The following is a 14,457-nucleotide window of genomic DNA, read 5'->3' as shown; positions in this document are numbered from 1 at the left end:
TAATTGAAACTTACGAATGTTTTACTATCACATACAAACTTGTTCATCTTCTCATTTATTTTGCCCACGTAGTCTATTGTTGTCATCAAAATTACACAATTTTCATATGTGTTTAAATAGAATTGTCATTCAGTTGGGAAAACAACATCTATTAAAGCATTTTCACATGTTTTCTAATTTTCATATTTTATCACTATTTCTTATAACAAAATATTAAGTCATCATGTATTGTAGGTTCGGTTCCATTACCAACTAGAATAAAAATTCACCAAACAGTTGATCTTCTTTAGCTCTCATGTTCTTTGTCAACCTAAGTATATAAAATTGATTTTTTTTCTTTGGCATCCTATAAAAGTATTATTGTATATGAATAAAATTAGTTATATTAAAATAAACAAATAAATATATAATTATTTATGTTAAAATAAATATATAAATATAACTTTTTACCTTAATTACATATATGTTTACTTCAATATTTTGATGTTGAATATTATTTTACTTTTCTATAGTGCAGGCACAATTCAATAATTCTTGACCACTAACTTTATTGTTCAAAATAATTTTTAAAAAAAAGTCAAATACTATTCTTGTCAAAATCACCATAAATTTGTCAAGTGTTCCAGTATTTTGCACTTTATATAGCCCAAGTTTGGCTTCCTTGTGTCCTCATGTATGGTTCTTTGGAGGCCTCCCTCTAGTCATCCTAATTGAATCTTCTTGTTGTTGAAGCTGCCTTCTTGTGATAGCTTCTTTACCTTGCCATTCTAATCCTCTCCCTTTCCCGGTGTTAAGTATGACTTCTATTTTCAGTCAAATTTGAGAAATAATCTTTTAGTTAAACTCTATTTATTTGTTTCAGTCAAACACTGATTAGTTTAGATTATTTTATTATTATTTGACATATGAATTTAGCCTATAAATAGGCTCTTTTACAACCTTAGTAAAAAAACACCCATTAGAGATTAGAACTCATAACACATTTAGAGAATTTGGTGTTTACGTTTTGAGGGTTCTTTGTTTTCGGGTTTTTGGGGTTTAGTTTTATCTTCATCTTTTGTACTCTTCGTTCTTTTGCCATTATAGTAAAATTATCTTTGCCCGTGATTTTTTATCCTCTTTGGAGGGGTTTTTCCACGTTAAATTTGTGTGTTCAATTTCTCAATTTATTTCGCTTTTTGTTACTTATTGCTTAATCTGGTCGATCCCTAACAAGTAGTATTAGAGCTAGTTCAAATATCAGCCCATTCAGATATGGCAACAACAAGGTTTGAAATTGAAAAGTTCGATGGTGAGACAAATTTCAATCTGTGGCAAGTTCGGATGATGGCAATTCTAGTTCAATCTGGTTTGAAAAAGGTTGTTACCAGGAAAAAGCCTGAGAATCTAAATAAAAAAGAATGGGAAGAGCTTGATGAAAATGCCTTATCTGCAATCCAGTTGTGTCTCGCGAATATGGTATTGCATGAGGTATTGATGGAGAAGACCTCATCTGCCTTGTGGAAAAGGTTAGAAACTCTTTATGCGACTAAGTCTCTGGCTAACCGTTTAGTGTTGAAACAACGTCTATTTACGTTTCGCATGAACGAATGTGAGCTTCTTAGAGATCACATCAGTCAATTCATTACTCTTTTAAATGATTTAAAGAACGTTGAGGTTCATATTGATGATGAAGATCAGGCTATGCTATTATTGTGCTCTTTACCCCCTTCATACAAGTCTTTCAGGGAGACACTGATTTATGGCAGAGACAAAATATCGTTCGAAGATGTGAAGAGTCATTTGTTGAGTAGAGACAAACTTGACAATGAGCATTATTTGGATAGCAAGGCAGATAGGCAAGCTTCCGTTTTGGTAGCATCAAAGAAATGAGACAAAAAGGTGTCGCTATTGTAAAAATTTAGGTCACGTCAAAGCAAATTGTTATAAACTGCGAAATAAAAGAGCTGCTGAGAGTAACGAGGAAGATGTAGCTGGTGCTAATTTGGCGCGGTGATGATTTCTTATTAGTGTCAACAAGTGATAACTCCAAGCTCACGTCCAAGTGGATCCTAGATTCGGGATGTTCTTTCCACATGTGTCCCAATAGAAAATAGTTCTCTACATACAGTTCGGTTGAAGGTGGAGTTGTGCACATGGGAAACGATTCATCTAGTAAGGTAGTTGGTATTGGAACTGTTAAAATCAGGACACACGATGGGACAATTAGGACACTCTCAGATGTCAGGTATGTACCTGATTTACGAAAGAATCTCATCTCATTGAGTATTTTAGACTTGAAAGGATGCAGAATCAACATCGAGTCGAGCAGTATTAAAGTATCTCGTGGAGCTCTCGTTTTGTTAAAAGGTAAAAGAACTGGCAGTCTTTATATTCTGGAAGGTTCTACAGTGACCGGTGAAATCAGACGTCCCTCATCCGTTACAGACTCGAAGTCCACTCGTTTAGAGCGGAGGCAACTTGGTCATAGGAGGGAAAAATGTATGACCGTTTCGTTGAAGAGAGGTTCTCTTTTGAATGCAAGTTTTGAAAAGTTAGGGCATTGTGTTCGTGAAAATCAGACCCGAGTTAGTTTTGATTTGGCAGTGTACAAGTCGAAGGCTAGAAGTCTTCCAGTTTATAAGCACAGATTCGACTCAATTAATTCCTTGCATAGTTCAAGATAGGCTCGTGGCAGGCTTTGGCAAAGATGACGTTGTGAAAATATGAGTCAAGGTGGAGATTTGTTAAGTATGACTCACATTTTCAGTCAAATTTGAGAAATAATCTTTTAGTTAAACATTGTTTATTTGTTTCAGTCAAACACTAATTAGTTTAGATTATTTTATTATTATTTGACATATGAATTTAGCCTATAAATAGGCTCTTTTACAACCTTAGTAAAAAAACCCATTAGACATTAGAACTCATAGCACATTTAGAGAATTTTATGTTTACGTTTTGAGGGTTCTTTGTTTTCGGGTTTTTGGGGTTTAGTTTTATGTTCATCTTTTGTACTATTCGTTCTTTTGCCATTATAGTAAAATTATCTTTGCCCGTGGTTTTTTATCCTCTTTGGAGGGGTTTTCCACGTTAAATTTGTGTGTTCAATTTCTCAATTTATTCCATTTTTTTGTTACTTGCTGCTTAATCGGGTCGATCCCTAACACCCGGAATGGTTGAATTGGGAAGCATCAGCAGCTACAACTTTTCTTCCACTAACTGTAGTAACCATTGTCTCAATTGATGAACCAGATTACAAAGTAGGATTAATGCAAGAAAAGTGTTATACTATGACAATATTCCAAGTTTGTTCTCCAATACTTAAATCTATGCACAACCCAACTCTAAAGTCCCTTTTTTCATTTTTTGTTGCTATCATGTTTATTCGCTTGAGATTTAACTGCTTGTCCTTGAACCCACTGCTAGATGGGATCTATTATGCTCTTTGGCAACTTTACTGGATCTTCATGGGGATTTTTTGGGAGATTTCAACAATCTGTTGTCTTCTAGTGATAACTATGAAGGGTCTATTTGCCTACCTAGTTGGTCGGATAGCTTTAGATCAATGACTGTTAGTTGGCTGAGATATTGTTAACGGGCTTCGGATATCCATGGGAAAGAGGCCATGATTCTAATTCTTTGGTTTTGTAAAGGCTTAACTATGGATTTTCTAACTTTGAATGGCTTCATCTTTTTCTATTTGATAAGTTGTATGGTTAGCGCCATTTCAGGTCTGTTGGTGTTTAGAACTCGAACTTTGATGGTTGATCGAGAGATTTGAAGCATAAAGAAGAGACGAGAAGTTTTTAAGTAGAAAAAATAATTGAAGACTGGAATATTAATTGATTTACACCTCAACGGTTTAAATACAGAAAATTCAAGATTAAAAATAGAAAAAAGAGGTTCTAAAAAATTGCTAAAAAACTGATAACAAAATAACAAACAAGTCAAGAATCTAATCTCCTAAAGTCAAGGAGAATTATTCAAACTTAGTAACAGAAAAAATTTAAATGGCAGCAATCTTAAACATATTATCTTAACACTCCTCCTTATTTAGATGCTGCAAACTCCAAGTTTCTTCCTGAAGCTTTCAAACTTGCTAAGTGGCAGTGGTTTGGTGAAGATATCTGCAATTTGATCTTCAGATTCGCAGTAACAAAGAGACACATCACCACTCTTTTGAACTTCTCGAACAAAAAATAACTTGATGTTGAAATGCTTAGTCTTCCCATGAAAGACTGGATTGTTAGAGATTGCAATGGCAGCCTGGTTATCAACTAGAATCTTTGTGCTTTGCTTCTGCTCCATGTTTAGATCAACAAGAATCTTCCTTAACCAGAGAGCTTGGTTAATTGTTGCAGCCACAAATTCTGCCTCAGCAGTGGATTGAGCTACAGTTTCTTGCTTCTTCGAGCTCCAAGAGAACATGCTTGATCCAAGGCAAAAACAATAACCAGAGGTACTCTTCATATCATCAGTTGAGCCACCCCAATCACTGTCAGAGAAACCAATCAACTTCAATTCCCTGTGCTTTAAAAACTTTACTCCATAATTCCAGGTCCCCTTGATGTATCTGATAACTCTTTTTGCAGCTCTCATGTGAGTCTCATTGGGACAATGCATGAATCTGGAGAGAATACTTACAGCATTCAAGATGTCGGGTCTGGTTGTTGTTAAGTACATTAGACAACCTACCAAACTCCTGAACTCAGCTTCAATGACTTTGGCAGAACCATCTTTTTTTATTAGCTTCTCTTTTTGATTCATAGGAGTACTCATTGCTTTGCAATCTTCCATATGAAATTTTCTAAGTATCTCCTTTGCATACTTTCTTTGACAGATGAACACTTCATCTTGGCTTTGTTTGATCTCAATGCCAAGGAAATAAGACATCAGACCAAGGTCTGTCATTTCAAAGACCTTTTGCATTTCCAATTTGAACTGATTAACTTGATCAATATTGCTCCCTGTAATCAATAAGTCATCTACATAAAGAGAAATGACTAAAGTGTTTGTACCTTCATGCTTGACATACAGTGTGAGCTCAGATTGACTTTTCTGAAAGCCAAGTCCCATCAAATGATCATCAATTCTACTATACCATGCTCGTGGAGCCTGTTTTAGGCCATACAAAGCCTTATTCAGCAAGTAAACTTTGTCTTCATTGCCTCTGCTTACAAAACCTTCAGGTTGCTCAACAAATATTTCTTCTTGCAAAACTCCATTTAGGAATGCAGATTTAACATCTAACTAAAAAACTTTCCAGATCTTTTGTGCAGCAAGAGCAAACAGTAACCTTACAATGTCAAGCCTGGCAACAGGTGCAAATGTTTCTAAATAATCGACTCCAAAGACTTGTGCATATCCCTTCACAACAAGTCTTGCTTTGAATTTGTTAACTGAACCATCGGGATTTAGTTCCGTTCTGAACACCCATCTTACTCCAATTATCTTTCTGTCTAGAGGTCGATTAACCAATTCCCAAGTTTTGTTTTTCTCGGTCATCGAAATCTCCTCATTCATTGCAGCCATCCAATGTTGACTGTTTTTTGCATCATAATACCCTGCAGGCTCACAAATAGCCATGTTACATCTTTGGTAAATGTCGGAGAGCACCCTTGTACCTCTGACAGGCGCATCATCAGCCAAAACATCTTGCCCTTCATCTTTAAGCTCTTCTAACGTGCTGCCAATTGTAGAACGATTTGGTGTACTAGACCTTTGGTTCGTCTTGATCGAGTCTTCCCAATTCCATTGCTCATTTTCAACAAAATAAACATCTCTGCTCACAATAACACGTCCAGTGTGTGGTTGAAAGACTCTGTAAGCTTTAGATACAGTGCTATACCCAACAAAAATGCCAGCTTCTGCCTTTTTGTCAAGCTTATCATGCTTGACCTCTAGACAGTTCTTTTGTGCAGCAAGAGCAAACAGCAACCTTACAATGTCAAGCCTGGCAACAGGTGCAAATGTTTCTAAATAATCGGCTCCAAAGACTTGTGCATATCCCTTCACAACAAGTCTTGCTTTGAATTTGTTAACTGAACCATCGGGATTTAGTTCCGTTCTGAACACCCATCTTACTCCAATTATCTTTCTGTCTAGAAGTCGATCAACCAATTCCCAAGTTTTGTTTTTCTCGATCATTGAAATCTCCTCATTCATTGCAGCCATCCAATGTTGACTGTTTTTTACATCATAATACCCTGCAGGCTCACAAATAGCCATGTTACATCTTTGGTAAATGTCGGAGAGCAGCCTTGTACCTCTGACAGGCGCATCATCAGCCAAAACATCTTGCCCTTCATCTTCAAGCTCTTCTAACGTGCTGCCAATTGTAGAACGATTTGGTGTACTAGACCTTTGGTTCGTCTTGATCGAGTCTTCCCAATTCCATTGCTCATTTTCAACAAAATAAACATCTCTGCTCACAATAACACGTCCAGTGTGTGGTTGAAAGACTCTGTAAGCTTTAGATACAGAGCTATACCCAACAAAATGCCGACCGCGCTTTTTGTCAAGCTTATCATGCTTGACCTGTGGAATGTAAGTGAAACACAGACAGCCAAACACTCTAAGAAACTTTAAAGAAGGTTTGTAACCATACCAAGCTTCAAATGGAGTCTGATCCTTCACAGCTTTTGTTGAAATCTGATTTTGCAAGAACACAGCAGTGTTTGCAGCTTCTCCCCAAAAACTTTTTGGAAGACTCTTCTCATGAAGCATACATCGAGTTATCTCCATTATGAATCTGTTCCTCCTTTCACTGACTCTATTTTGTTGTGGAGTGTATGGCGCCGTCAACTGATGCTCAATTCCAACCTCTTCACAAAACCTATTAAAAGTTTCTGAAGTGTACTCCTTGCCATTATCAGATCTTAAAATCTGAATCATCATCCACTTTCATTCTTAACTTTAGCTTTGAATTTCCAGAACACACCAGCAACTTCTGATTTTTACTTCAACAAAAAAATCCAACACATTCTTGTTAGATCATCGATAAAGGCTAAGTAATAAAGGTTACCATTTAGTGAAGGCGTTCTCTAAGGACCACAAAGATCAGTATGAACAAGCTGTAACTTTTTCGATGCTCTCCAAGCTTGTTTAGGAAAGGGTTGTCTATGTTGTTTCCCAAATTTGCAAGCTCGACAATAAGGTAGATCATCATCAATGTCTGTAAGTCCTTCCACCAACTTCTTCGACTGCATTTGAAGCAATCATCGATGGTAAAAGTGCCCAAGTCTCTTGTGCCAAGTCTCAGTAGTACTAACTCTGGATTTAAAAGCCATTTGCTCCTTTTTCATTGGATTAAGAGCAAAACTTTTTCCCTTCATTTTGACATTGAACAAGTCTCTGCCATTAGCATCTCTGATCAAGCACTGCTTATTTTCAAATAGCACTTTATAGCCTTTATCCAGCAACTGGCCAACACTTAAAAGATTTTGATCAATTTTAGGTACAAACAAAACATCTGAAATGAATTTTGTACCTTCATAGCTTGTAATAGCTATTGTGCCTTTTCCCTTGACTTCCAAGTACTCACCATTTCCAATCCTCACTCTTTGGACTTCAGTGTTTCTCAATTCCTCGAAGAGCTCCTTGTCATACGTCATGTGATTTGTGCACCCACTATCAATTAACCAGCTCTCACTTGATTCCCTGGCTGAGAAACAAGTAACCACGAACAATGGATCTTCTTCTTCTTGATCAGCTACCTGTGCATCTACTTCTTGCACCTAGCCTTTGACCTTACAAATCACTGCTTCGTGTCCAAGTTGATTGCATTTGGAGCATTTGGCGTCAGGTCTTTTCCAACATTTGAATGGTGGATGACCTTTCTTCTCACAATGGTGACAATGTGGGTAGGATTTCTTGACACCTCCTCTTTTGCTCTTCTGATAATTGCCTGATGAATTTTCTCCACTCATCGACTGGTTCTTAAATTTTTTCTTCTTTTTATACCTGTTGTTGTCTTGATGCTTGACAGGTAAGGCACCTTCTATCACTCCCTCTTGCCTCATGGATCTTCTTTGCTCTTATGCTTGTAAAGCATTCAAGAGTTCTGCAAGAGAGATCTTTGACAGGTCCTTGGTGTTCTCCAGAGTAGTAATGGTGGCTTCAAACTTCTCTGGAACAGTGACCAGTAGCTTTTCCATGATTCTAGAGTCGTTCAACTCAGAACCAAGCAATCTCACCTTGTTGGCAATGCTGAGAAGTCTGTCAGAATATTCTTTCACTGACTCGGACTCCTTCATCTTTAGCAACTCGAAATCTCTGATTAGATTTAGGACTTTCATTCCACAAATCCTCTCATCTCCTTCATATTCAGCCTTGAGGTAATCCCAGATTTCATTTGCTGATTTCAGAGACATTATTCGTGTGAAAATCATTTGAGACACAGCTGCAAATAAGCAAGCTTTTGCCTTTGATTTCCTTGTCTTCTTTTCCTTTTGTGCTTTAATCTGTGCCACAGTAGGATTTGCTGGAAGTGGTGGGACCTCGTAATCCTCTTCTACAGGTTCCCAAAGATCCAAAGCCTCCGTGTAAGTCTCCATGCGAATCGCCCACATCCGTAATTGTCTCCATCGAAGACTGGTGGTGCAACAACTAAAAAATTGGATCCTCCTTCCATCTTAACACGCAAATAACCTCACAGATCCCTCAAGAAAACAGCTTCGATACCAATTTGTTGGTGTTTAGAACTCGAACTTTGATGGTTGATCGAGAGATTTGAAGCAGAAAGAAGAGACAGGAAGTTTTTAAGTAGAAAAAATAATTGAAGATTGGAATATTAATTGATTTGCACCTCAACGATTTAAATACAGAAAATTCAAGACTAAAAATAGAAAAAAGAGGTTCTAAAAAACTGCTAAAAAATTGATAACAAAATAACAAACAAATCAAGAATCTAATCTCCTAAAGTTAAGGAGAATTATTCAAACTTAGTAACAGAAAAAATTTAAATGGCAGCAATCTTAAACATATTATCTTAACAAGGTCGTAACCCGATAAAAGCTTGTTACAAGTAAATAGATGCCGGTCCACCATGCTCGTAAATTTCATTTTGAAAATATGTAGTTTAACGAAGAGTTTTTGGGGACGTTATAAACTCAAGCTAGTATGAATGCCTTCTAATGATGTTATGTCCAAGTTACAGTTTTGTGGTGAACGACTCATGGAATGGAAAAGCAATTGAAGTAACAACTATAAGTCATGCATCGATAATTTGAAAAATCAAATCGAGGCTACCCGAATACAGCATCCTAATGCACTTGATTTGGTGAACCTACGTTTGGAATTAAATGTGCTTTATGCTCAAGAAGAGGTCGTCAAAAATCCTTTGGATGAAACATGGAGAAGCTAACTCTTAGTTCTTTCATGCCCAAGCTTCTAAATGGAAGAGAGACAATCATATTCGTATGCTTCACGATGATGATAGAGGATGTGAACTAATTCCAATGAGATGTGCGATATAATTAAGAGGTACTTTCCTAATCTATTCACACATTCTTCCACTTCGTTTCACTGTTTTCTTTAATCTTCTTACTTACATTCTTTGTAGCCAGAATGAGTCTCTTGTTGCCCCATTCTGTATCGAGGAATTTTCTGATGCGATTATGAGCATGAACCCAATAAAACTCCAAGACATGATGGAATGAATCTGGGATTCTTTTAAAGGTGTTGGTCTATTTTGGGTACTAATGTTATCGATCAATGTTGTTCATGATTAAATAACGGTCTTTTTCATGATTTTCTTAATGAAACTTTGATTATTTTGATTCCCAAAAAGGATAAACCTAATAGCTTAAAAGATTTGAGGCCCATTGTGCTATGTAACTTTCTCTACAAGATAGTGGCTGAAGTTCTTGCTAATCGCCTTAAGAATTTCTGCCTTCCATCATTTCTCCTATGTAATTTAGTTTGCTCTGGTACGTCTGATCATGAATAACATTTCAATCGCTTTTGAGCTTATCCACTACATGAAGAATAAAGGTTGGGGTAAGGTGGGTGAGATAGCTCAGGAGTTTGATGTTAGTAAATAGTATGACCATATTGATTGGAATTTTCTTGGGTTTACAATGCGGAAAATGAGTTTTTTTTTATGTTGTGGGTGAACTAGATCATGATCTATGTCACTACAATTAATTATTAAATCTCTCTGAATGGCCAAGAGGTGGGTCGAATTTCTCTACATTTAGGTTTGATCGTTGTGTTGCGTGCGTAGAAAACAATGAAAATATTTAACAATATGAAAAACGACTTTAACTATAAGTTTATAGTGCCGAGTTGTAATATAAATTTTTTTACAACAAAATACGAAAGTATTCAAAGGATTGAACCCAATGAATTTTTCAATTGATAAATATATTTATCAAGTTAACTACGAGCTAAGCAATTACTAATGTAATCGAGTCAAAAATTATTAGTGCAAACCAAATATGAAAATATATTGAAACTAAATCTAAATTATCAATAAAGTTATCCTCTCGGTCTCATCTTAATTCGGAATTTCCAACTAAATTCTCTCGATTTCACCATCTGGTACAATTATATCGAATTATCAAGGACCAACTCTCTTCTCGATCTCATTTATCTAGATTTCTCACTAAATGTATCAATTTTAATGTATTAAACATTTTGATATAAAAAACAACCAATTAATAAAAATAATCATCAACCTAATCTGACAAATAATTAATCAATCAACCAACAACTAATTTAGCATATAATCAAACAAAATTGAGAAATAAAAGCAAATTTTTTTAGAATTTTAGGGTTTAGAGTTTAATAACTACAAATTTATTCAAAGATAGCCTCGTCGTTGAATCTAAAGCAAAATGTTTGTGTTTTCGTCTTTATTCTCACAAACACAAAAAAGAAACGTATTAATTTCTTGTTATGAAATTATTGTTAGTGTTTGGCATATTTATCAACATCCACGTTGCTAACAAATGACCTAAATAATAATAATAATAATTGTTATAATATTACTAATATTTAATATGTAATTTATAAATATTATTTAAATTAATTAATTTAATAATTATTATTATCAAATTAATAACACTTGGTATTTTTGAATTTTTATTTTTAATATCATGTATAATATGGATATTCAATTTGACAGCGATTGATAAATATTAATATTAATCAATTGTAATTTTCTATAATACTTTTCAAATAATTATTTTTCCAAATGTAACTTTTGAATACACCGCAAGAGCAATGTGAAACTGACTATTCAACTTTTGACTTTTTTTCTTATTCCTTCCGTTTGTTTTTGCTGACTATTTTAAAGTTTAATGTGAAGAAACGAGTTTTAGGTGTAAAAATATACGGAGGTAATCGTATTTAGAGTAAATTATATTTTATTTTATTTAAAAATTGAGTAAATTTAATTTTATGCGTTAAATTAGAGAATAAGTCTTTTTGTTAAAAAATTCATCAATTTGTATTATTAAAAATTAATGTGACTGACGAAATAACCAGACAATGACACGTAACGTGTCACGTGTACCTCATGCTGACAGGCTCAGTCTTGATATTTTTGGGGCTCTATACGAAACAATAAATTGAGCCATTTTTTTATAAAAAATATAAAATGTAATACAATAAAAATTAAAAAAAATTTGGGGCCCTAGGAGATAAAGCATTTATGGCGAAAAATTGAAAGCTCTAGTCATTTAATTAATTTATTTTAGTATGAAAAATCTCTTTCCCATATTAAAATTTGAAAAAATAATTTTTTTGGGTCCCTTCTAGTCTTGGGCCCTCGGCGACTGTACTCTCAAACAACCTCTAAAGATGAGCCTACATACTGATGTATAAGACTAGTTCTTAATAATGATATTAATTATTTAATTATTTAACAAAAAAATTAATTTACTATTTGAACTAAAAATAAAATATAGATATTTTTTTAAATAAAAAATAAAATATAATTTTAGTACTAATAGATCCAACTCTATAGTACTTTTACGGCTTTGATGACAAGGGAGACAATGTTGGACTTTTTCAAGTATTTAATTTAGCATTCATATCAGAAACCAAGCAAAAACAATAATATTGTCCCTTAGGTGAGCTCTCGATGCTCAAAATACACATTGGAAATAAGTTGGGACTAAATCGGGAAGTCAAAATTTTTTTCAGAAAACATCAAAAAAAACTTTCTAAGGTGCAGGAGACACACGCCCGTGTGGTCAAGCCGTGTGAACAATTTGAGCATACTGACTTGAGTCACACAGCCAAGCCACACACCCGTGTGCTAAGCCGTGTGAGCATTCTGTTTTATGCAAATTTAAGATACATAGGACACACGGTTGAGACACACGCCCGTGTCTCTACCCGTGTGGACAAAAATAGGTCATTTTACAAGTCATATTTCCCACTCAATTTTGTGTCAACCTACAATCAACTTTATACATATCAACAAGTCATAATTAGGCATCCAAAACAAGCCAAAATAAGTGTCTAATCTCAACAATTTACATATAGGCCAACATTGAACAAGTTACCTATACATGCCATTATAACCAAAATCAAAACATTCGAAAGTACCGTGGATAGTGTGATATAACTCCGACAAGCTTTCAACCCAATCGAGCTTCCGATAATTTAAAAAGTAAAGAAAAACAAATACGTAAGCAATAAATTCTTAGTAAGCTCGTATAAACTTTAATCATATCCATTCATTTCAAATATGAAATTTATAAATATCAAGAATAATCTAATATTGATACCACAGTACTCACGTGGCTATATTCATCAACTCACAAGGTAAATAAATCCACAACATCACTTGTACATATTATCCCTAGCATAGTAGGATTTTAAACAACCTTTAACTCTTCCGAATTTCTTTATTTTCATTTGCATTTTTACTTTCTACACTCATTCCATACGCATAACACGCCAGTCATAAACATATCATTCAACCATAGCCACTAGCTAATGCATTTAAACATAGCATTTTTCAAATTAATCATATAATAAGTCATTTCATAAGAAATTACATAACTTTAAACTTACCACTCTTTCATGAACACAAGCATATTTTCATTTGAGCACTTACCATTTCAATGCATCTTACAATTAAACATACCATTCAACCAATAGCTTGGCACTTGCCTAAGCATCAAACAACAACACTTGTTACCGTACTTAACATATTTCATATAATTTCAACATCGATAACCTGACTATCTCAACACGTTACACTTGAGTTTATTACTTGTCTAAACTTACATAATTTCCATGTATCAACATATCAAGATATTGATATATATACATATCATTCTCTTACCATTTCTTCATATACATATATCATTCAAGACAGCTCCCGATATTTTACCTTTCGAAGAATAACTTACGGATTTGAGTACATCGTTAACAGAAGCTCGAAAGCTGAACAGAAGCTCATGAGAGCTAAATAGAAACCTATAAGGGTTGAACAGAAGCTCGTAAGAGCTGAACGGAAACCCATAAGGGTTGAACAGAAGCTCGTAAGAGCTGAACGGAAACCCATAAGAGTTGAACAGAAGCTCGTAAGAGCTGAACAGAAACCCAGAAACCCATAAGGGTTGAACAGAAGCTCGTAAAAGCTGAACAGAAACCCATATTGGTTAAATAGGAATCAAAAGAGCTAAACGGAAACTCATATGAGTTAAATAAAAGCTTAAAAGAGCTGAACGAAAAGTAAAACACGAGAGTTCGCAACAAATACTGAACCTCGGTTTACTTGGGTAATTTGCCGTCATTTTCCTCCAATGCCGTCAATTCGCCAAATCACGAATGTACTCAAATCCCGCATTCAATCCAAATTGAGTATTAATTTCAATAATATTTTTCCAACAATAATTCAATTCCAACAACAGAACACATATATATTACCAATCACCAATTAATATTCACTTTAATCAAAATTATACAGAATACAGTTCATACGAACTTACCTAAATTGAATTGTAATAATTGCAGGAGTTCATGGACTATTTCGCTTTTTTTTCCTTTTCACAGTATCTCATGGATCTTGATCTAAAATATAAAATTACTCATTCATTAGCATATATTTCAGTTCCAATTAATTTCACAATTTATACCCTTCAACTTTTGAATTTACATAATTACCCCAATTTTTATAACTTTTGCAATTTAGTCCCTTAACTAGTTAATCTATCAAATCAACTAATTTTTCTCAATTAATAATTTATCCAAATATTCTAGGCTATCATACAACCCTTAATAAAAAATTAATACCAAACCCTAATATTTTTAACCTTTTCACAATTTAATCCTAAAATCAATATTTAACAAAATCACTTTATATAGTCATCATACAACAAAATTAAAGCTCTAAATGCACTTGATATAAACTAATAATTTCATACAACATATTCATTTAGACAATAAAAATTTTATTTCATACAATTTGGTCATTTTGACATTTTACAAAATTACCCTTCAAATTTTACTTTT

At 34.3% G+C, this 14,457-nt stretch overlaps 1 protein-coding gene across 1 annotated transcript; it reads right to left on the bottom strand.

The window, feature by feature from the left end:
- Window positions 1–8,018: 8,018 nt before the first annotated feature.
- Window positions 8,019–8,552, bottom strand: LOC105789716 (uncharacterized). Its single transcript, XM_012617079.2, has one exon. It carries the CDS (start codon window positions 8,550–8,552, stop codon window positions 8,019–8,021), a length of 534 nt encoding a protein of 177 aa, XP_012472533.2.
- Window positions 8,553–14,457: the final 5,905 nt, after the last annotated feature.

Source organism: Gossypium raimondii, chromosome 2, assembly GCF_025698545.1.
Source record: "Gossypium raimondii isolate GPD5lz chromosome 2, ASM2569854v1, whole genome shotgun sequence".
NCBI classification, from domain to species: Eukaryota; Viridiplantae; Streptophyta; class Magnoliopsida; order Malvales; family Malvaceae; genus Gossypium; species Gossypium raimondii.
The sequence above is the reverse complement of the archived record's forward strand: the minus strand, read 5'-3'. Positions and strand labels throughout refer to the sequence as shown.

Excerpts from the sequence above, each read along its gene's own strand:
- LOC105789716 (XM_012617079.2), bottom strand. The coding sequence starts at position 8,552 with ATGTGGGCGATTCGCATGGAGACTTACACGGAGGCTTTGGATCTTTGG.